The sequence below is a fragment of the Procambarus clarkii genome, chromosome 25 (genome assembly GCF_040958095.1).
Source record: "Procambarus clarkii isolate CNS0578487 chromosome 25, FALCON_Pclarkii_2.0, whole genome shotgun sequence".
Lineage (NCBI taxonomy): Eukaryota > Metazoa > Arthropoda > Malacostraca > Decapoda > Cambaridae > Procambarus > Procambarus clarkii.
This window is the reverse complement of record NC_091174.1, coordinates 3,479,579-3,503,344: the sequence shown is the minus strand read 5'-3', so window position 1 is coordinate 3,503,344 and position 23,766 is coordinate 3,479,579. Positions and strand designations below refer to the sequence as shown.

Sequence of the window (23,766 nt, the reverse complement as noted above, 5' to 3'; positions counted from 1 at the left end):
CAGGCCTCCACCCCCAGGAAGCAGCCCGTGACAGCTGACTAACACCCAGGTACCTAGTTTACTGCTAGGTAACAGAGGCAAAGGGTGGAAAAAACTCTGCCCATTGTTTCTCGCCGGCGCTTGGGATCGAACCCAGGATCACAAGTTCAGTGTGCTGTCCGCTCGGCCGACCGGCTCCCTATCTCTATCTATCTCTTTATCAGCTTGTCAGTGTCGTCATCTCGCTCTCAGTATACAACCTTATTCACCACTAGACTTTGTCTCCACTGTTAAAATCTCCCGGGGAGGGAACTATCAGGGGGAAAGCGCCAAGCCATTGCGACTATATAGCACTGGGAAGGGGTCAGGACAAGGATTTTGGATGGGATGGGAGGAAGGAATGGTGGCCAACCACTTGTGGACGGTCGGGGATTGAACGCCGACCTGCATGAAGCGAGACCGTTGCTCCCGGGTATATGCTTCTCGTGTATATTCCTCGAGGGATATATTCGCATTTGGGTATTTTGCCTTTGTTAAATATTTGACGGGTTAGTTCCTGTGAGTAATAATGGTTTGGAGGCTGGTGTGAGGGTTGCCAGGTGGTCCAAGGGCTGTGATGACAGACAGACATACTTCATGTATCCAAGTTTCTCACACTCGCATCGCTCCTGTGCCAGGTTTGTTCACTACGGGCTCGCCATAGTCCGTGCTACTTGGAACTTGTTCCGAGTAGCTGAATCTATAAAAACAACAACGTCACACACACACTATAGGGGCTCTAGCGTGACCGCAGAGGCCGCCCTCTTCCCCTCTAACCCAATTAAGACAGTTAAACACTTCATCAGGACGCAGAATGGTCTGGCTTTTCTAATACTAGAAGATGTCGCAGAGTAAATGGCTTGCAAACAGCGTCCACACACAGCTGGGAAAACTGTTGACAGTTTTGACCCTAGGAGGCCTGGTCGGGGACCGGGCCGCGGGAACCTTGAGCCCCAAAATCAAGGCAAGGTTAGGTATGCAGGCGATGAGTCACAATAACGTGGCTAAAGTATGATGACCAGACCACACACTAGAATGTGAAGGGACGACGACGTTTCGGTCCGTCCTGGACCATTCTCAAGTCACAATCGATTTGAGAATGGTCCAGGACGGACCGAAACGTCGTCGTCCCTTCACCTTCTAGTGTGTGGTCTGGTCAATAAGGTATGTGTATGTGACAGCTTTCGCTGTGTCTAGCCGCCACCAGCTGACAAAGACGGTGTTCCAAGCGTCTTGTTTTGTTTTCATCTGGCCCCACTGTTTGCCTGTGTGACATGGAGAGTGTGGAGCATGACCCTGGGTGCTGAAGGGTCACACACAGCCACCTGTGAGACAGCTGGAGTCTCTCCTCCTCCCCAGCTGGTGAGCCGCAACTTCCCCGCCACTGTCAGCGGTTATTGATTACAGGAGAAAATATTATATCCAGTGTAACTTGTCCTTGAGGTAAAATGTGACGAACCGCACTGTAAAACACCTCTACAGCAGACCACAGACACTAACAACGACGGCTGAGCCACATCAGTAAGTCATTGTATTCCCATGAGTTTTGAGGGCGGTGGGGGCCGGTTTGAAATTGAAATAAGTTTATTGAGGTAAAATACACACAAAGGGATGAGGTAGCTCAAGCTATTCTCACCCCGTTCAGTACATCGTGTTAATACATACATATACACACATCACAAACAATAAACATATTACCAAACATTCTGAGAGATAAACATCTACATTTCCTTCGGAGCCGGTGGCTGAGTGGACAGAACACTGGATGGGTGATCCTGTGGTCCCCGGTTTGATCCCGGACGCCGGCGAGAAACGATGGACAGAGTTTATTTCACCCTGATGCACCTGTTCACTAGCCGCGGGATGCCCCTGTTCACTAGCCGCGGGATGCCCCTGTTCACCTCTCAGGTAGTACTAAATAGGTACCTGGGACTTAGACAGCTACCACGGGCTACTTCCTGTGTCGACGCTAAGCCTCGAAATCATCTCAAGATAACCTCAAGATGATTGACCCAGTGAAGGCTCCTCGGATGATGAGCTCGCCCAGGGTCGGGACATATAAGGTGGGCCAGTGTCGGGACATATAAGGTGGGCCAGCGTCGCGGCATATAACCTGGGCCAGCGTCGGGACATATAACCTGGGCCAGCGTCGCGGCATATAACCTGGGCCAGGGTCGCGGCATATAACCTGGGCCAGCGTCGCGGCATATAACCTGGGCCAGCGTCGCGGCATATAACCTGGGCCAGCGTCGCGGCATATAACCTGGGCCAGCGTCGGGACATATAACCTGGGCCAGCGTCGGGACATATAACCTGGGCCAGCGTCGGGACATATAAGGTGGGCCAGCGGCCAGCACAGTAATTAGGGAGTCGACGCCTACCCTGAGCGCTCAGGTTACCCTCTGGTCACGGGATTGTGTTGTTTCTGTCCTGTATCACCTACACTGTCATGTGTCGATGGTCAGCGTCCGGGGGGGCACAGTCCAGGGACCCAGGTTCGATTCCTGGTCAGAAACAACTGGGCAGTTAATGTCTCTGTCCATCTAGCAGTATAAACAGGTACTTGGGAGCTAGACGGCTGTTGTGGCATGCATCTCGTATGTGTGAGATATATGTATGTAGTAGATATGATAAAGGAAAATAGGTTTGGAGTCAGTATATTAAACAGCCGACAGTGGGGGGACAAGTAGTAAATATTCGTCAAGATCTTTTATTCCTTTCAATACGCTCAAAAGTGTATTCATTGTTCCATGAAGATTGTATGAGCGTCTTGAGAGGGTGGAGGGAAGGCTTCGCTACTTGCAGGGTCGGCGTTCGATCCCCGATGGCCCAAGTGGTTGAGCACCGTCCGCATATCCCAACTCCTCGCCCTTGTACCCCCTCTTCCAAGGCCTGTAAACTCATACTGATTTAGTGCTTCCGCTTCATGAGTAATTGAGCTTGCTGTTTGCTGAGTTGTTAAATATTTCTATTTGACAGCAGTGGGGTGCTTCCCTGTGTTATACGAGAGCTTGCAGAGTTCCTGAGCCACAGGTCCATATTACAACCCCATATCACCGGACGGTTATAGTCATAATCACAGAAAAAAACATGAGTTTGTTTAGACATGATTAGACACTTGACCAAAAGCCTCAAAACCTTCCCATTGACCTTTACCAGCGATCTTATCACCATAAAAACATTTGGAAGAGAGGAGATTATGGGTAAGTGTTGGGACGGGGGACGGGGGCGGGCTTGTTCTCCTGTCCCAGTTCTTTTCCCGTCCTGGGACCCCGTCCTGGGTGCCCGTCCTGGGACCCCGTCCTGGGTGCCCGTCGTCCTCCTGTGTTGGCATGCTTGCCCGAGGCACTCATGCCGCCTGCGTCAACTCACGTGCTTGGTCAAGCCGGCCCAGTTCTTCGAGAAAGCACGTAGATTGTTCCTACCATTTTGAGCTGTTTCTTTGTCCTATAATTAGTGCAGATCTCGGTGTTTTCCTGGCAATATCATTGTAGTAGAGGGTCTCAGACCATCTTAACTTAGCATCTTAGCATCCAGTTCCGTGATCCTGTTTTTAACGCTAGAAAACGCGTTAGATTCGATGTCTTTGGTTAATTTTGTGCTCCAAGAATGACTGTCACGGCTTCGTGTTGTATGCTTTAGAGTATTTTCTTTGTCGTTGAAGGTGTAGACGCTGTTGTTGTTGTTGTTTTTAGATTTAGCTACTCAGAAGGAAATGTCCACGTAGCACGGGCTATGGTGAGCCCGTAATGGTGTAGACGCATAACACCGGAGTGACGGAATCTCTGACGGCTGGAACACACACGTACTGTACATTCCATTGAAAAACTCGTCAGGCAGAACCATAGAGGCTCCACGAACCGTTCCAGGACATGGCTCGCGGGGACCTGAAACCATCATTCACCTGAGAGTTGATCAAACTCCTCTTCCTTGTCCTTGCTACAGCCCACAGCAACCCCCAAGGTACCGGTAGTGGTCAACCCATTCAAGAACTTCAACATTAAATTTCAGATATACTTGTTCTCTCTAGTGATGGGTGTGTGTGCTTTTATGAAGAGAGTGAAGCCAGGTTCAGTACATTTCCTACCAGGAAGTTAAATGGATTGCTTCATTTTGAACAAGAATGAGACTGAGGTAATTCATTCGCAATATCTGAATATTAATTTGGTCCCTGGAGCCAAAGGCGACAACACTGCACTTGTGTTTCACAGTACACATTATTAACACCCGGTGCAGACTGCGTCTGTGGGGGCCAAGCATCCACAAGGATGCTGGACAAGGATACAGACTGAATTCTCTGTTCTATAAGTCTGTATTCTAACTGACTTGAGCGGTACCGTATTTGCAACTTAAAATGTTCACATTAAGTCTGAATATATAATTTCCTACACAATACCTATCGAGCATATACAAAGGTTGAGTGTGTGTGAGTGTTGAAATGTAGTGTATGTGTGTGCATTACTCAACTCCTGGTGGCGTACGTAGCAGCTGTCATACTAACACACTTCAGTTGAAGTCCTTAGCGGGACAGCTGTGACCTTGTGGGGTTGAAGACACGCTCCTCGCACTCACACGCGCCTGCCTTTATCGCTACCTCAACACATGTTTGTGTTGGAGCATGCTCAGGTGTTGACTAACACTAGTGGGTTCTGGACTTCTCTCTGCGGGCACCTCTGTGTGGGCATCTCTGTGAGTGGAGCTCTGTGGGGCGTCATTACCTTTTAAAACACTGTAATCCTCTTCCTTCTAATCATTGGGTTCTCCCTCCGTGTGGTCATACAATATCTATGACCAATATGTTATACAATATCTTAGCGAGGATTTGATTGATTGATTGATGAAGATTAAGCCAGCCAAAAGGTGGCACGGGCATGAATAGCCCGTAAGTAGTGGCCCTTTTGAGCCATTACCAGTATCAAGAGCTGATACTGGAGATCTGTGGAGGTGCGACTGCACCCTGCGTGACGGGAGATGTCTCCCGTCCGTGTTAGCATGGATGTCCGTGTTGGAAGTCACTACAAAGCGGACTGTGTACTGTGCGTTACTTTCTACGCCAGTGTAGTTTTTCTATGGGATTTTTCTCCGTTGGTTCATGGGTAATTTTGATTAATACTAAAGTTGTTGTCTAGTGGTATCTGTTTATAGCCCCGTTTGTACAGGCTGAGAGCCTTGTTGCGTTCGTGTGTGTGTGACCATGTGTCTGTGTTCGTGTGTGATTGTGTTCGTATGTTTGTGTTCGTGTGTGGCTGTGTTTATCCGTGTATACGGAAACACAGAGCTGTGTCAGGCTGACAGAAAGTGAGAGCGCACACGGATACACGCCCGCACAAGTGTTTAAACAAGTACACGAATACGTACCCGCGCAGATGTTTGCGTGCGCGTGTGGTTTTTTTTACGTGTTAATGTCAACATGAGAGAACACGGAACAAGACGAATGACGTCTCTTCTGGCGACGTTCCCGACCTAAATGGCACCTGTACCATGGAGTTAGTGCCATTGGCACTCATCATGGTGAGTGCCCCTCCCTCTCCCCCTCTGGCACTCACATTGGGCCTCATATAGAGCTCATATAGAGCTCATATAGAGCTCATATAGAGCTCATATAGACCTCGCTGTCACTTGATTATCACCATTTCTCTTGTGGGAAATCGCCTCATGCTCATTTACATGTACTTGCGGGGGATTGAACTTCGGCTCTTTGGTCCCGCCTCTCCACCGTGTAGCAGGTCAATTAACAGGTGTACAGGTCGATGAGGGGACGTGTGCCGTCACGTGAAGGTGAGCAAGAGGTGCTGTCAACAGGTACGTGGTGCTCATTAGTGCTGTGTGTGTGTTCTGGCTTGACAGACTATAGGCTGCTAGAACACGCCGGTCGTTTAGACTGCGCTTACCACGAAATATTTTCTGTATAGCCCTACGCTTGTAAGGGTGGCTATGGCTTATCTCAACAGCCTTCTCTGTCTGTCTGTCTATCTCCCCGTCTACTCCTCCCCACCCCCCCGTCCCCACCCATCTATTATATCCGCCAGTTATCAGTCATCGCCGCATGCGATATCCCAACATCCTACTTTACATAAGATTAGTATTATTTTCCCCAGGATGAACAGAGACTATATATACAGCACGAGTTACGCCCCTTCATGCACTTTTGATTTCCTTTTTTTTTTCTAGCCTCGTCCACATGCCAAATTTTGTCCCGTATTGACGTATTCACCAGCAGGCTCTGTCCCACTTTAGAAACTCCACGTGTTCGTATTAAGAGAGACGAGGACGTAGTTAGTACAGTAGCCGTGTTCGTACTGCGTTGTGTAACGCGGGCAATGCAACCCGCCTGGCGGAAGTAGATTAAACACAACACCACGAAGGTCGTAATTTTGCCGTCGTGGTGTCTCCATCTTCTCGGGCCACTTATTACGCGGAAACACTACGCGGACGTCCGTATTAGCAGGATTGCAGAGGACTTAAGGCCCAGGACACGCACGCACGGACGCGCGCACGCACGCACGCACGCACACACACACACACACACACACACACACACACACACACACACACACACACACACACACACACACACACACACACACACACCTGTGCTTGTGTTTCAGGCGGGCTCTGTAACGTACTGGGCGACCTTCATATTGTGTGGAATACAAAAACATTAACAAATGAAAGAAGCTACATTTTAGCGAGACGCTCTAACAAATGAGAAGATTTTATTCGTCTAAACAGATCTTGCAAGTGTGTTTGTTCGTTAAGATGCTGTAGCGAGTATATTAAGATAATCGTAAGTTACAATGCTAATGTAACCGAGAGAGGGAACAGATAGGCTACTGAGTCTTGTTTTGAAATTGAAATAATCTTGAATAAATATCTTGAAATAATCTCTGAGTCTTGTTTCGTCTGTCACTATGAAGTTACTGTTACTCTCAGAGGGCTTTAGAATTTCCTTTAGAATTTCCTTGCTTCTTCTCTAAACGAAGCAATTACTCTAGTTTTATTACACTTTTGGAGGCTGTTCATTTTTGTTAATTGTTCCAGGACGCCGTTATTGAACTCGGTGCTGTTGTCTGGGAGTGTTAAGTAAGGCAGGTCACGCTTACAAAGCAGTCTGTCATGAAGTTTCTGCCCGAAACGCTGCGAGTACTAGTGGCTTTACAAGATTGTAATTGCTATCCTATGTATCCTCACAATCCCAATGTAACTTCTTGTATACATATAAATGAATAAATAAGTGTTGGTTAACGTTACTTGGGTTACCTCAGGATGAGGACCCACCCGCAGGACCTATATAGTGACTTTTTCTACCATGCCTGGCAGGCATTAGTATCCCTTTCGTAGCAGAGTCTGGTGGAGTGGAAACACACCTTGGGCGTCTCTGCTCTTAATTGTTTCATTAGGGTCTAAAACCTTTTGTGCCGACGTAAACATTATGACGCCACAGGCATCACTTCATGAAATGTTTCTGGCTCCCCCCCTTACAGTATATGGATAGACTGAGGTCGATCGACCTCAGTCGTTGTAATAGGGTTGCTTATGGCGTGTCGCCTGGCTGAGATCATCTCCCAGCTACTGTTTCCCGCCACCAACCTGCTCCCAGCTACTGAATGACCTTCCCAACCATGTTAAAGACTGTACCTCTCTCAACCAGTTTAAGATAAAAACTAAACACTACCTAATAAATTCCCTGTAATCTACCTCACTCCTTTAATCAACACTGTTTGTCAACCTATTGTATTTGTGCTGCTTTTTTCAGTCATGTTCCCCCCTTTTTTTTTTATCTTTATTTGTATTTGTTCTCAACACCTTTTAATCTTTATGCTCAATTAGTATTAAGTTCTAGATATTAATGTTTTTCTTGCCCGAAACGCATTGCGTAATAGTGGCTTTAGGCATTGTATGTACTAGCTCTATCTATATATCAATCCATTAATGTAACATCACTTGTATGTATATACCTTACCTGAATAAACATCTGAATCTGAATCTGTTTCCCGCCACCAACCTCCTCCCAGCTACAGTTCCCCGCCACCAACCTCCTCCCAGCTATAGTTCCCCGCCACCAACCTCCTCCCAGCTACAGTTCCCCGCCACCAACCTCCTCCCAGCTACAGTTTCCCGCCACCAACCGCCTCCCAGCTACAGTTCCCCGCCACCAACCTCCTCCCAGCTACAGTTTCCCGCCACCAACCTCCTCCCAGCTACAGTTTCCCGCCACCAACCTCCTCCCAGCTACAGTTCCCCGCCACCAACCTCCTCCCAGCTACAGTTTCCCGCCACCCTAGTTACCAACGATGACGGGGCGGGAAAAGCAGTGTGTGATGACAAGGTGAACGCTAACAGCACTATTGTTTCACGTCAAACTCTCTAACGAGAGCCTATTGTACTTGGTGTTGAGTTTATTCATCATTTCCACCCCCTGTTGTCTTGTCTGAGTTCTTACATTAATCTGGATTTTGCTTCAATAGTTACAGTCGCTACAGTTGCTTTATAATATGGTTAAATAGTGACATTAGGCTGCCTTCTTTATGATGATCTAAGTGTCTAGTATGTCTGAATTCCAGTTTTTGTTTTAGCTCCTGAATCTAATTTTGAATTTCACCTTTACACGGACTGTAAAGGACAGAACATTGGCGGGTTCGATTCCCACGGCAGGATAGAGACGTTTGGGCACATTTCTTTTAACCTGATGCCTCTCTTCACCTAGCAGTAAGTATAGGTTCCCTGGATTTAGACAACTGTTGTGAGTTATTTATTTATATCAAAATATCTAATATTTATATCAAAATGATATTTGTTGGTAGATTTACAGCTGACATTTGGAATTCACTAAAGAATGCCGGTCTATCCTCGCCATGTGTGCTTCCTTTGATACGTTAGAGCACTTGAAATTTTATGGCAATTTGATTAATCTCTTAGAATGTTAAGTTTCTCTCTGGAAGTGGCTCTTTCTGGCTCTTTCTCTGAAAATAGGAAAAAACAAATAAAAATGTTTATTCGGTTAAGCTACCTCATCCCTTTGTGTGTATTTTACCTCAATAAACTGATTTCAATTTCAATTTCAATTCGGTTAAAAGTACATACATAGAAGATAAGTTACAAACATAATGTTGGATTTATAGATAGAGTTAGTACATACAATACCTAAAGTCACTAATACGCACAGCGTTTCAAGCAGTTAATAAATTCGTTTTGTACATTAGCATGTTTCGAGATCCTCACAAGGTCGAATTATACTGACCTTCCTCAGGATGCAACCCCACAGCAGTTGCCTAACTCCCGGGTACCTACTGATTATTCGGTGATAATAAACATGCCCAATCATTTCTGTCCCCCCACACGGGAATCGAAACCAAGAACCGCGATTAAGAGTGGAGAACGAAGCCACCTATACTACGAGGCCCCTTTTGTTTGGATGCCTTCGGAATATCGTTAAATAATTTGCACAAACTATTTATTTACCCTCGTAAAAACATGGAAGAATTACGTCAATATGTTTCGCCACTTTTTTCTTGTGCACTTTGTACTCGAGTTGCTTCACCGGTTTCTGTTCCTTGTGTACTGTGTTATATTGCGTCATCTGTTCTTTGTGTACTGTGTTATATTGCGTCATGTTCCTTGTGTACTTTGTTATATTGCGTCATCTGTTCTTTGTGTACTGTGTTATATTGCGTCATGTTCCTTGTGTACTTTGTTATATTGCGTCATCTGTTCCTTGTGTACTGTTATATTGCGTCATGTTCCTTGTGTACTGTGTGTTATATTGCGTCATGTTCCTTGTGTACTGTGTTATATTGCGTCATGTTCCTCTCGTACTGTGTTATATTGCGTCATGTTCCTTGTGCACTGTTATATTGCGTCATGTTCCTTGTGTACTGTGTTATATTGCGTCATGTTCCTTGTGTACTGTTATATTGCGTCATCTGTTCTCTGTGTACTGTGTTATATTGCGTTATGTTCCTTGTGTACTCCATTACGGCCTTAAACACGGGCATAATTGCAGTGTAAACTAGAACTATCGCACTTAACCCATAATAACTTTAGGTTAAGTATATACCTTCATAAAGGTACATTTCACTTAAAAATTATATATAGACCGCCTAAGCAAAAGAAAGGTGAACTGGGGACCCATTATATTGGTGGGTGGATGGATATATATCCACTCATTAAGGTGGATTGGTGACCCATTACAATGGGTGTAGCAGAAGGGGAGCAGGTGATCCATTAATGGCTCCTGCAGGGGGGGGGGGGGAGGAGGGGTTTGCATATAGGTAATGGCAGAGTAATAGTTACTCTCTCAAGGAATCAATGGGCAGTAATGACGCCCAGACGTTTTGACGGGTTAATGGTGGCTCCAATGGTGGGAAGTGTACGGCTAGTACAGTACCAACTTCTCAGTTTCCAGGTTTGCTATGAATTAGTGTTCTATGCCATGGCAGGGAACACCAGGTACAGTTGGTCGAGTTGAGAGGCGGGACTAAAGAGCCAGAGCTCAACCCCCGCAAGCACAACTAGGTGAGTACATGCTACAACACAAGTTCACTTCTGACAGGAGGATTTTTGGTCAGATCTTTATCTAAGCTTGTTCAACCGATTTCCATTAATTTTTACCTTAAACTAGTATAAAATACCTCATGATTAAACAGGTCTCTGGCTGCAAGTTTTCTTCTACAATTTGGACATGCAATTTCAAATCTTATTTCTTACACTTAAAATTATCCAAATTTATCTTCTTATTCTCAAAGGTAGATTTTGTTCGAGAGCCGTGATCATGAATGACTTATGACATTATTATGGCATGAAACCTTGTTCTATTTCTTCCAAATACATTTACTTTCACTGCTGTAAGAATTTGAAAGCTTGAGCAAAATTCCAAATATTTGGTCATGTTTGTTTATCTTGATGCAAATGGTCTCGGTGTTTGTTTTAATTTCTTTCTTTTAATATTTAAAATACTATATTCTCTTACATGGATAGCCATTCTTCCTTTCCTGTACATTTTGTTTGTGAGACTCTGTTTCAGTAATTGCAATAACATGTATCTTATTAGTACACACAAGTACCCTTGGCTCACATTTATTTCTAAAACTTCTACTGTTTGCTAAGTACATAGATGAAGGTTATTCTTAATAATTCATTGTTTTGGTATTACACGTGTATTTAAATAGTTAATGTCCTTGCTCATATCTACCCTCATTGCAATTTTTCATATTAATTTTCAAGTTTATTCCATCAACCCACCATATTTTTTATTTTGTGTGTTGACTATTACAGTACTGTATATATATGGCAACTTTTCCTTTATATATGTTTACAGAATAATTAAGAAAATTCCAGTTTGGTGTAGTATACATGCTAATCGTGAGCATGCTGAAGGTGTTAGTGCAGCATGTGTGTGTTATGGCACGGTGAGTGGCACTAGACTTTCCTGTTTATGTGAGAAGTAAACACAACAGTAGGGATCAGGTAGCAGTTGCCTCACTCCCCCAATAATAGTGTTAAGCGTCAAACTTGCCACGTTAGTTTAGATTTTTTCTGCACCCTCTACCCATCATGTGAGTGGTAGTGACAAGAACCATGAACCCTAGATTCTCCACTCTTATGCCCAGGTGTATCAAGATGAGTATGTTATCAGAATTCTGTTTTATATATCTGATCTGAGTTAATTATTTTCCAAGAAAATTATCTTGTGAGAATAGATATACACTACCAAATAAAAGATTTTTGTGAAAATATCTAATTATATCTGTGCAGTTGAATGGTTTTTAGGATTTCTATACTCTAACATATTTTAAATTTTAACGGTAATTATGCACAAACCATGTTCATTCTCACTATTATATTGCTTTTTTTATTCTTGGAATCTTGCCCCCAAACAAATCTTGCTTCCATTATTTCTTCTCACAAAATACATATGATAACACTTTTAAACGTGCTATAATTGCTGTATTTATTATAGAGTAAGTCTTGTTGAAAGTTTGAATTATTTGTGCTCTTGCATTTTACCTAGACACTATATAATGTTGTATGACTCTATTTTAAATTTGTTTTTCATTTGCAATTTTAGTATTGACCAAATTTGTTTTGTGCATTTTACTCATGTTACACTCACAAAAAAAATCAGAGGCTCCATACAACTTATTTTTAATTATGAATGGCATTTTATATTGCTCATTTCTTTAGTTTTACTGAAGGGTGCGAAATACATGGAGAGTATCTCTGAAACATCACACTAGAGCAGTGAAGGTCTTGCTTAACCATTATCACTTCAGACTTTGGCCATCATGTTGTTTACTTTATAAATACTTTGTTTATTTTTTACATTTATACATTACCTGAATTACACATTAATATTACTGGCAACATTAGTTGTTATGAATTATATAGTATATATATTTTGTATATATATAAAAAGAGAGCTTGAATAGTCCCCAAGCCATAAATTACTAATAACTCTATAACCCTACCACGACTCGAACCTACATAGCCAGAGCTCACCTCCCCCCCTATGTACACAGTACTGAAGTGGTGAAATGGTTTCATTACTGTGTACACCGGGGGGTCAGCATTGGCTAAGTAAGTTTGCATCCTGGTTGGGTCATAGTAGTATTTTATATACCATATTATAGTTATGTATCATGCTATTAAGAATACTAAATGAACAAGCAAGAAGACTCAACACCTGCATCATAGCTGGTCTTACCATAGGTTCTGTCTCTTGATTTCTAAATTATGTCACTGTAGGACTCACCATTTGAGAAAACTAGTTAAGACCCATTAGAGAAACACTTAATCATCAGCCCCCAACATAACAGAATAAACGTTAATACAATATTTGTATGGCATACTCGGCTAGTCACAACTAAGTTGTAAACATTACTTGTGCAGCATCCTGAGTTAGATTTTTTCCTGCCAATAGTGATCACAACAGCAACTCTTCAAAACGTTAAATGCTAATCGTCGGTGTAGCATACACAGGGATATTATAATAATGTGAACTCCACTACCTATACAGGTACTTGTAGGTTATATCTAACACTTCAGTTGCCTAGCAGTACAGTGCCTCCAGACTCCTAGTAGATTCGGGCAGATCTCAGGTTATATAATCTCTAGCACGTCACGGTCTATGGGTTAAGGTGCACATCTGGGGTTACCCAGAACATTGGTGCAATCCCTGTCCTGCTCCAATGATTTTCTCTTAACCTAGCATGTATGAATATTAAACTTGGCAAGTAAGTACTAAAATAATATACTGTACATAAATAATGTTGTCGTTTTAGATTCGGCTACGGAGAACAAAAAGTTCCAAGTAGCACGGGCTATGGTGAGCCTGTAGTGGACTTACCTGGCACAGGAGCGGGGCTGTAACTTGTGTACATAAATGTTGATGAGTATTTTTATAATCAACAAGAACATTTCATTGGGGTTTCCACTTGTCCTTCCTGTTTATTCCCAACAAATACACTCCAGTGGTTTTTATGTTTCTGTTGATCAGTTTTAATATTATGAACCTTGTGATACCTGGTAAGCTTCAAGGGGAAAGTTTAGTAAAGCAAACACACTATATTTGAAACAAAGAAGTTGAGCATAGTTTCATTTTTGTAGAGGCTGCACCAGGTCAAGATTGTGGAAACTGATAGCTTGTTTCAAACAGTAAAAAAGGAAAGTATATTATGAAACATATTTTACACACTAAAAATCTCTAATATTGATATGAATTTTAAATTGCAAATTGACTTTAACACCACAGTACAGTACTTAGTTTTTATGTTGACAAAATTTTATTAGAAGCTAAATGTAAAATATTACATCATGATCTACTTAACTCACTATTTCCACAATATCTGCCTTAAAATATAGTTGTACCAGTACCAGAAAGACAAAAAATATGATGAAAATGTTGAATGTTGAGAAAGGTGATGAACATGTCAGATATAAATGAGAGAGAGAGAGGCAAGGTATGGGTAAAGTATGGTAATTATCACAAGAAAACACTAAGCCATTATGGCTGTTATAACACTTGGAAGGGATGTGAGGATATGGATTTGGGATAGGATCGAGGGAAGGAATGGTGTAAAATCACTTGGACGGTTGTGGGATTGAACATCGACCTGCAAACAGTGAGACCGTCGCTCCACTGTCTAGGGAAGTGTTGTGTCAGCAACAGGTAAGCAATTCCAGCCCCACAATATCTAATCTAAGATAGTAACAGTGCCAGCCTCTCATATACAGTACAGTATATCTAACAAAGCTCAACAATTCACAAACTGTGATAACAAATATTACATCTGCTTTCAGCCTTAGTATAATATCATGAAATGTTAATAAGCTCAAATATTTAACTAAATGGCATTTTTTGTATTAGTTAACTTATCAAATATTGCAGTGCAGTATCATCTCTTTTTGCTTACCTATATACTGTATCACCCAAAATATTAAGACAATTGATTAATATTAATCAATTATCAATTGACATTGATAATTGCAATTTATATCAAGTACCAGAAGGTAGCCCTTAAAGTGAAACACTTGCAGGCGATGAGTCACAATAACGTGGCTAAAGTATGTTGACCAGACCACACACTAGAAGGTGAAGGGACGACGACGACAACAACTTGAGAATGGTCCAGGACGGACCGAAACGTCGTTGTCCTTTCACCTTATAGCGAGTGGTCTGGTCAACGTGAAACACTTGAAATGGTTGGAACAGAGAAGGTCTTGTAGCTTGCAGGGTCGGTGTGCAAACCCCACTAGTTCAAGTAACTGGACACTGTTCCTTCATCTTGTCCTCACATCCCATTGCCTTGTCCAAGTATTCCATTTCTTGTCCTCACATCCCATTGCCTTGTCCAAGTATTCCATTCCTTGTCCTCACATCCTTCAGAGTGCTATATGGTCACATTGTCCTAAATGTCACAACAAGGAAAACTAATAATTCTCTCAAATGCTTAGGTTGTATTGTTTTTACATGTCACAACTTGAAAATCTAAAAAGATAACAAGCTATTTAAAAAAGGTTGTATTAAATATAAAGATAACTAGTAATTTACAAAGTTTAATATAAGAGAAATATAAAAATACAACACAAAACTCATTACAGTATTTACTAAATTATTTTCCTTAGTACAGTACTGTACTCTTACTATATTGTATTGTGCTAGTATTGTACAAACAATAACTGTTTTTACTATACAATACTAAAATATTGAATAGTAAAACAATACTTTCAGTTTTTAAATTATTTTGTGTGTGATTTCTAAAATATACATTTCTTAAAATATATATATATTTAATGCTATCATATTTTAGTGTCTACCACAATTCACCTAAATTTTCCTATACAGTACATTATATTTTGAAACTTCATCCTTCAATCCCCATTTTTAAATGAAACACATTAATGCAATATGTTGTTGATACCCGATTACTGTATAACCATCAAACATTTATATAGACTTTTCAATAAATATTTATCCATATTCTTCAATTTCTACTGCAAAAGCAGAATCTATTTAGAGTCTATTTATTTTAACTTGGTACAGTACTATTAAGTTCTTTACAGTAAGTACAATATATTGCTATTGACAACGAAATATTAGTTTACAGTAGTCTACGATATCAAGTGTTCATCACTGTATAATGGACTTGATCAATTAACTGAAAACAAAAAATACAATAATTTTTTCGCTATAACATATTTAATAACAATAAAAAAAAATTGTCTCGCAGTACTGCACCAGGCTGGGAATATGATATGAAGAATATAGTGTCAGACTATGTATGGCAATAAGGAGGAGAAAACCAAACATTTGCTGACATTACAAAGGCATCCTACAGAGTGCCTCATTAATACAAATGTTATCAAATAATTGTTTCAGATTTTCTACTTATAATATTTCTGAAAACATGGTGAATTACAGTACCACAAATGCTTATACTGTACTGTACTGCGCAATGATTAGTGACGGGTGTTACGACCCTGGGTTCTTATTTGGAAACCAGAGGTCAATTTGAAGTCTAAATAATTGTAGACAATAATTCATAGGATTCGATTATGTCTACAATTATTTAGAACAAAATGAACATTACAAAATGAACATTGTGGGCTGCATCCTAAAAAAAAGTCGGTCATCTGCTTAGGGGGGTACCTTAGCTTTTAAAAGGCTTCTTGTCTGAACAGTGGAAAACTATTTGTATACAAATACCGTATAGCAGTGGCAATTTATGTGTAAATAGAATGAAGGGGCTGCATCACTGCAAGCTTCACACAACAGTACAATCAAATACTGTAATAACAAAAATAATTAAATGAAAGACATTAATAAACGCACCATATATGTACTGAGGCCCATAGGAATCATTATTGTCGGGTTAGTGGAGGTATGGATGGCTGAGGTGGTAAGGTTAATATTACTTGAAAAGAAAATCAGTGCATCGGCTCTTCAATGTAGCAAAATGATTTATTACTTTCTCATTAAAATCCTTAATTTCTGTTATCATTATATTTTCAATTGATATCATTGCTAGAGCAGATAGTCTCTCAATCGCCATGGTATTGCGCAAAAAAGCTTTGATGCGCTTCAAAGTTAAAAAGCACCTTTCTGCTTCTGCCGTTATCATTGGAGTTGTTATTAAAATTTTCAGTAGCTTCACAGTTTCTGAAAATGTTGACTGTAAATGATTGTTGTTCATAATCTCCAACAAGTCAATGAGGTTTTCTGACTTATACAAATCTTCTCTTGTGTACAGTACACTAAGTTCAGTTCTCAATTTGTCTTTTTCAAGCATGGGATAGGCTGCAACTGCTTGTACAAGTGCAGTACTAGGGAAGTCTTTGGTATACACTGGAAATTGATTCACTAAAAGTAACTTGCTAGCTTCCAAATGATTAGTGAAACTGAACCTCGCTCTGCACTGCAATAAAATTACGTCACAAACCTCCTTTGCAGCGACTAATCTATCTGTATTAAATTTTCTTCTCTTTGGCTCGGGTGGTGGCACAAAAGCATCACATTCATCTCTTAATTTATGAACTGCAGAGGTGAAAGCTTTTAAAGAGGCATTAGCCTTAGCTGCATCAATATTTCTAGACTGAAACTGAGAAAACAAGATGTCAACATGAGGCATTACTTTGGAGAAAAACTCCAACCAAAACTCAAATTCAGGATCATTCACAACTCTCTTAACACCAGCTGCTGCAGCTACTTTTTGTGGAGATTTTGAAACAAATGCTGGTATGCCTGACACGCTGTTAAAAAATACTCGAACATCAGTATTTTGTAATGCTGCCTGCTCAACAATTAAATTCAGTTGGTGTGCATAACAGTGGATGAAGTGAGCATTGGTATATACTTCTTTCACTATGGTTTGCACACCTTTGTTAGCACCAATAACAACAGCTGCACCATCATATGTTTGAGCAATGAGTTTGTGTGGATAATCACCAATTAAAATCTGGAGCTCTTTCAATAATACAATTGATAATGCTTCTACTGTCTTATTGATTAAGTTAAAAAATCCCCAAAACCTCTCAACAGGTCTTCCTTGTAGCTCATACCTTAGAACAATTACCATCTGCGTTTTATCGTAAATATCCGTTGTCTCGTCACACATAACTGCCAAATATTCTGCATTCTTTACTTCTTCCTTGATCTTATTTTTGCAGATTTCTAACATAGATTCTAAAAGTTCATTCTGTATTGATTTTGATAGTCCTTTAAACACTGTAACATTACGTATATGTGCATCTAAGCTGGAATCCAGGCCACAGGCAAAATCGACTAAGCCTCGAAATATCCCTGGATTTTTGGAGCTCGTAGCTTCAGCATGTCCTCTAAGAGGTAGGTCAAATTTTCCACAAAATTTGACACAGTTTATGATTTTGGACAACACATTTCTGTTTTTTTCCACCTCTTCATTGTGTTTTGCAACTGAAAGCATGTATGCTGAATCAATTTGAGCTACACTGTTCACTTTACCCAGCATTAATAAATCAATCACGCTATTCATGTGCTTGGCCGACTGCTCATGTTTCATTATCTTCTGTGGTAAATGCCTCAAATCAGCCACACCACTTTTTGTCCATGATGGGTCACCACCAAACACTAAGCACGGAAAGCAAAATAAAGCATTTTTCTCATCACAACCACAGAGCCATTCACATTTCTGATACGCACTGATGTTAAACTGACGTGTATATTCTTTGCTCCTGCTTGTACTTCTCTGTAGAATGGATAAAACTGGTGTATGTCTTCCTTTTGCTTTTATTTCGATTTTTTCATTTAATGTCAGCTGCGAAAAATTGATACTTTGTAAATACTTCACCGAGTTCACTCTACTTTCCATTGTCATTGTTTGTCATAGGGTAATTAAACTTTAGCACCACGAGCAACACATGACACCACCCCACACTCAACGTAAACACTAAACACAGGACTGACGGAGTGATTGGGCTGCACTGAATGCAGCTCAACGTTGCCAGATGTAGCACCAATAAATCCTACACTATCGTACAGCGTGAAACCTCTATTTTTGTGTCTTAATTTTAATGAAAATGTTTAATATTTAGTTACTGTATAAATATATTGAAAATAGCATATAAAGACATTTTGTTATGACACATTTGTTAGTTGTTTATTATTCTAGTGTGAGGTTGATGGAGTCGTATACCTGGCAGTAAGTGTCTGGAAGGACTGAGCTCGGCAGCTTCTGTGGGTGAGTCCCACTGCTGTACATATAAATCCCTTATACAGTAAATACTGTTCTGTATATTAATCTCTTTTTTAGGACTTAAGACTTGTTATTTGTAGCAAATCCTCTAGTTCATCACATCCAAATTCTTTACTCTGAAAAAGAAAACAAGTTTAAAATAATGCTATATTCAATCAAAGTTTGAGATTAGCACTTTCTCCAAGGTAAAAGATAATTATGACACATCAATCTTCTTGCCAAAATTATTAAACAAATAATTCAGTTGAGCTAAGTAACCAGTGTAAATAATGTACAGGTAATGTATTAATGTAAATAAAAAAATTACTTATAGCAACTAAACTTCCAATAATGATTTATTACATGTTCACGTCAGCATTTTAGATGATGCAAAATGTTACGTCAAATAAAGGTTACACTCGATATCTGTCTACATACAGTATAGAAAATGTTAGTAGGTGTAGTACAGTAGTACACATTCTACATTCCTGCTTACTTTCTTATGTTCACATACATACTGAAGGATGTACCAAAGGCCTTCGAGAAGATAACTCTGAAGACTCAAATTTCAATCAATAAGTGCAAGGAAAAATAACCCAAAGACAAAGCATAAGCAAGAAGCTATGGTCAACCACGCAATGGCTGGGCACCATGTTGTAAGTCAAATACTAATACAATGGAAGCACTTGTGGAAAGAGACATTCTCAAGTAGTATCCTGTCAACTCAATTAAATCTACCTCTGCAGAGCTGGGTGTAAAATGAGTCTAAAGTACTGGATATAGAAGTACAGTACAGTATCAGGGTGTACAGTACAGTATAAAATTATAGAATGATGCATGATACCCAAGATAAAAGACCAATACAGTATTTACAAAGTTAAATGCAATACCCTACTTCACTTTACACGGAAGTATTGGTGAATCGGATACTTTTGATATCATTCGCCGTATGCGATTCTGTTCTCGTATTGGCTTTCTTGGTGATATTTAGCGCCCTCTGATTATTTCGCACTTTGATGGTGCTACATAGCCTTCCCGGCTTGGTGCCTTCTTTTGATAATTACCTTACCTTGTGTATTACGAATACTTCTTTCTTCTCATATGCAGCATGATGTAGGGCTTTTAATCAGGTTAGCTCTTTAAGGATTAAGGCACAATGGATCAATATACTTATGTGAGTGACAGACTAATGAAACTTGAGAAAATTAATGCATGATACTAACTGCAGTAAGATTGAGTTTGACATTGTCCAACTTCAGTTACATATGTTCCCCGAACAATATGAGAAGATAGATAATTCACTTATTTCACCTTGAATTATACAGTACGTATACTGTACCTCAAAAATATTCATTACATTTAATGTATTATGTATACATAAATTTGCCAAGATAAAAAGAAATATGTTCAAGAAAATAAATATGACTGACAAATGAACATTAAGGCAATGCAACTGTACAAGACCTTAACAACTATTAACAAGATAATCTTCAACAAAATAAAGTTAATGTTCCAACCTCCTTAACATCTAGCATGGCCGTCTTGAAAGCTAAAAAGTCTGTGAGAGTCATTAGAAGATCAAACACTTCGCCATCAACGGCACAAGACGAAGTTAATTCTTGTAGAAATGATGCCATCTCAAAGCTGCTGTCAAGGTTAGATAACTCCTTTTCTATGTGGGCCTCAATCATATTAGTCTGCAAGAAAGATTGTACAAGTAAAACTCGTAGCTGTAAATATGTAATATGTTTAAATATCACTTTTGCTTTAAGTATGTCATCATGAATTACCCACAAAATCTTAAATAATTTTCTCATGGCAGGAAATAGATACTACACACAGCACAACATATGAGGGTGTTTGGCATTTGGCTTTCCCTTGTAGTGGTCATTTTTATGAGAATACTGAGCACAGACCTGCAATGCTCAAGTATCAATTTAAACCTATGAAGATGGGCAATAAAAATATGAGCACGATATGCAAGAGGTAGATTATGTACCAACTGATGTCCATTAATTCAGTTGAAGTGAATTTGCAGCTACACAATTCTGTCTAGCCCATTATTTAAGAAATTCAATATTGAATGTAATGAGATGCCTCTTCTGGAGGAGCGCCAGTAGCTCTCTGCGGCTATCTTGCATCAGTCACTGGGACGCTCCGTCCAGAAAAGCCCCTCCGCTCAATGTAGCCAACTGTTGTAGAGCTAGAGATAATACGTTTCCCAATCGATCAAGAGTCAATGAAGCATACATATTGTTTGTAAATATCCATGTACTCCAGTTTGTTCTCATCCTTATCTTCAAATACATGGCAGTGCTGCTTCAGGAAGTCTTCTCTCAGGCTTGAAAACTCATCACCTGTAAGATTACATTGAAGAATCAAAATTATATTAGAACTTGCTTTAGCATGTTTTTGTACAATTACATGTGTAGTACAAAGAACAAACTTAACTGATCTAAATTGATAAAATTCATTCACATTTAGAAACTAGAGTAAAAAAAATGAGTTCAGATCAAATTCTCTCCTGCAGAGGAATTGAACATGGGCTCTCTAAATACGAGTCAAGAACAAAGTAGCTGAGTATATGGTATTAAGTGAAAGAGAGCAGAAAAGTACAGTACTGTAGTAGCTAAAAGCTATATAGGTAGTAGAAGCACTGATATGTAGCAGGGTGCCATATGACAAAAAAAAAAAAAAATGGAACATTGTTCTTGCTATTAAAGTGAGAAGGGAACTAAAGGTTTGCAGAAAAGTAAAAGGGGATTACAGTAAGTGTATAAACAATGCTGCATAAGATAGCTGTTGACATATATCAAGCATATACAACTCCCTTTTTTTGGTGGGTCTCTGAGCTTAAGCACTGGTGCTGCCAGACATTAGCTAACCACACCAGGCATCCGAGATCAATTCCATGCCTGATGGAAGCCTGGAGCAGACTCTGGCTCACCTGTATGAGGTGACAGGAGCTTGGGGGGTCATAGATAAATCTAGAAAACCTAGTCAAACCCATCAGAATGCATATGCACATCACTACAAGTGACTGCTTGAAGGAGATGCTAAACTGCAGCATTCAGATGGGCCCTGAACAAACAATAAGAATGAGAGATTGATGCATTACTGGCGACTCACTGAGAATGATGTTCTCTATGTGGCCGACCAGAGTGTCCAGTTGAAGTGTGTTGTGACTGTCGCCTGTTGCCAACACTTCCTCTATCTCTTCTTCCTTTTCCATCATCCACACCTTCCCTTGACCACCACTGCTCGTCGTCCTGAAGCATTATAATGTTAAATACATGTGTGTACTGCCAGAAACGCTTTGCGTAATAGTGGCTTTAGGCATTGTATGTACTAGCTCTATCTATAAATCCATCAACTTTTGTATCTTACCTTGTATGTATGTACTTTACCTGAATAAATATTTGTATTTGTACATTACAGTACTGTACATCAAATACAGAATGTATTGAAAGTTCTATTATACTACTGTGGCTTATGGGCTTCACAAAGTATTGTACTGACATCTTAATATTACAGTAATACAGTAGTACAGTATTTACTTTCATGACCAAAGTATACAGAATGCCAGTGTGGGGCAGCAAAGGGCAAAAATATCTAATAATTAAAATAATTTTTTATTCAGGAAAAGTACATACATAGTTGATATACAAACATAATGTTGGATTTATAGATAGCGCTAGTACATACAATACCTAAAGCCACTAATAAACATAGCATTTTGGGCAAATTATTAAAGAGTAACTTTTAATATAATACAATACACCATTTGCCATGCTTTTTTTTTATTTGATAAGAGGATACATAATACATTATATAAAAAAATTGTATAGTTATATCCTGGGTGTGGCAGGAAGCCTCGTCTTGTAGTGTGTACATGTGTATACAACATTAATAATTTTGTAACTAGCGTCAAACATTGTTATTTGCTTAGCTAAACGAACTAAAGGGTTCAGTTCCTGAACCGATTATGTGCCTCTGTAATCCTTTACACCACTGCCCAAGGGATGGTTATGGGGTGCATAATAAAGAAGAAATTAATAAAAAATTAATTGTAGTGTGTGGTCATCAGTAGCATCCCATCTTGTGCTAGAAACACTCCTAGTACAGTATCTAGAAATGCAACTACAGTACATCACTATAATTTGTTATATTGGCACTTTATATAACAATAATTCAATACAATTTTGTCATTGTATTGTAACTGATTGTAATAAATTACAATAATTGTAATAAATGTAACTGTCATTACATTTTCAAGACTGTTTTAACTATAATAATAATAATAATAATTATATTAATAATAATAATAATTGGTGGCTTTACAACACTGTGCCACTTGCTCGCCGTCTGTACACTCACAACTCTCTCTTCTTTCCTCTACAGTTATATAAATAAATAAAGTTAACTATTATAATGGTAAAATAATTATTTTGAGTTAATGGTAATTAATGTGACTGAGAGGAGGGTAATTATGGCCCCTCATCACTGCTACTAACCACATACCCTCCAACACAGTTCTTCTCAGCTAAGTATTTCTCATGTAGTTAGTCAAACTTATAGTAGTCCTCGTGGCCAAAATGAAGAACTATTCTAAATCAAATGTTGGTAATCTTGAGGAGCTGGGCGAGGAATTAACATGTTTATACTCGAAAATATTTTAGGCTTTTGTTTACCTTTGTGTCGCTTCTTGTCCTGATGTGGAATATTGAGCCCACTTTCCACTTGATATACAACATTGATAATTTTGTAACTAGCGTCAAACATTGTTATTTGCTTAGCTAAACGAACTAAAGGGTTCAGTTCCTGAACCGATTGTGTGCCTCTGTAATCCTTTACACCACCGCCCACGGGATGGGTATGGGGTGCATAATAAAGAAATTGAAAAAATTGAAATTTCCACTTGAAATTTATTTCCCTCACGAATATATATGCTCAGCAATTCATGGAATAGTCTCGAGCCCATTGTTGATGTGTCTATAAGTATTGAATTGTGTAAACTTGCTTAGGTAAATTAATTATGGGG

At 39.9% G+C, this 23,766-nt stretch overlaps 2 protein-coding genes across 3 annotated transcripts; both read right to left on the bottom strand.

Moving 5' to 3' along the window:
* Positions 1-15,056: 15,056 nt before the first annotated feature.
* On the bottom strand, positions 15,057-23,414 carry LOC123756413 (ADP-ribosylation factor-like protein 2-binding protein). 2 transcript variants are annotated; one of them, XM_045739551.2, is made up of 5 exons: positions 23,247-23,414; positions 21,855-21,994; positions 20,976-21,082; positions 20,243-20,422; positions 15,057-18,862 (listed from the first exon to the last, which is right to left on the bottom strand). In XM_045739551.2, exons 2-5 carry the CDS (start codon positions 21,958-21,960, stop codon positions 18,800-18,802), a joined length of 456 nt encoding a protein of 151 aa, XP_045595507.1. In that variant the 5' UTR covers positions 21,961-21,994; positions 23,247-23,414; the 3' UTR covers positions 15,057-18,799. The 2 variants fall into 2 exon arrangements, with proteins under 2 accessions (XP_045595507.1, XP_045595506.1); XM_045739550.2 differs by having other exon boundaries at positions 23,240-23,382.
* LOC123756555 (zinc finger MYM-type protein 1-like) lies at positions 16,428-18,053 on the bottom strand. Its single transcript, XM_045739805.2, has one exon. The coding sequence runs from the start codon at positions 18,051-18,053 to the stop codon at positions 16,428-16,430; it is 1,626 nt and encodes a 541-aa protein (XP_045595761.2).
* Positions 23,415-23,766: the final 352 nt, after the last annotated feature.

Bases quoted from the DNA above. Each gene is read 5' to 3' on its own strand.
- LOC123756555 (XM_045739805.2), bottom strand. From the start codon at position 18,053: ATGAAACATGAGCAGTCGGCCAAGCACATGAATAGCGTGATTGATTTA.
- LOC123756413 (XM_045739550.2), bottom strand. The intron at 20,423-20,975 runs GTATGCTTCATT...TCTTTCTTGCAG, and splicing joins TGGATATTTACAAACAATAT to ACTAATATGATTGAGGCCCA. The intron at 18,863-20,242 runs GTTGGAACATTA...TTTCTTTTTCAG, and splicing joins CCATGCTAGATGTTAAGGAG to AGTAAAGAATTTGGATGTGA.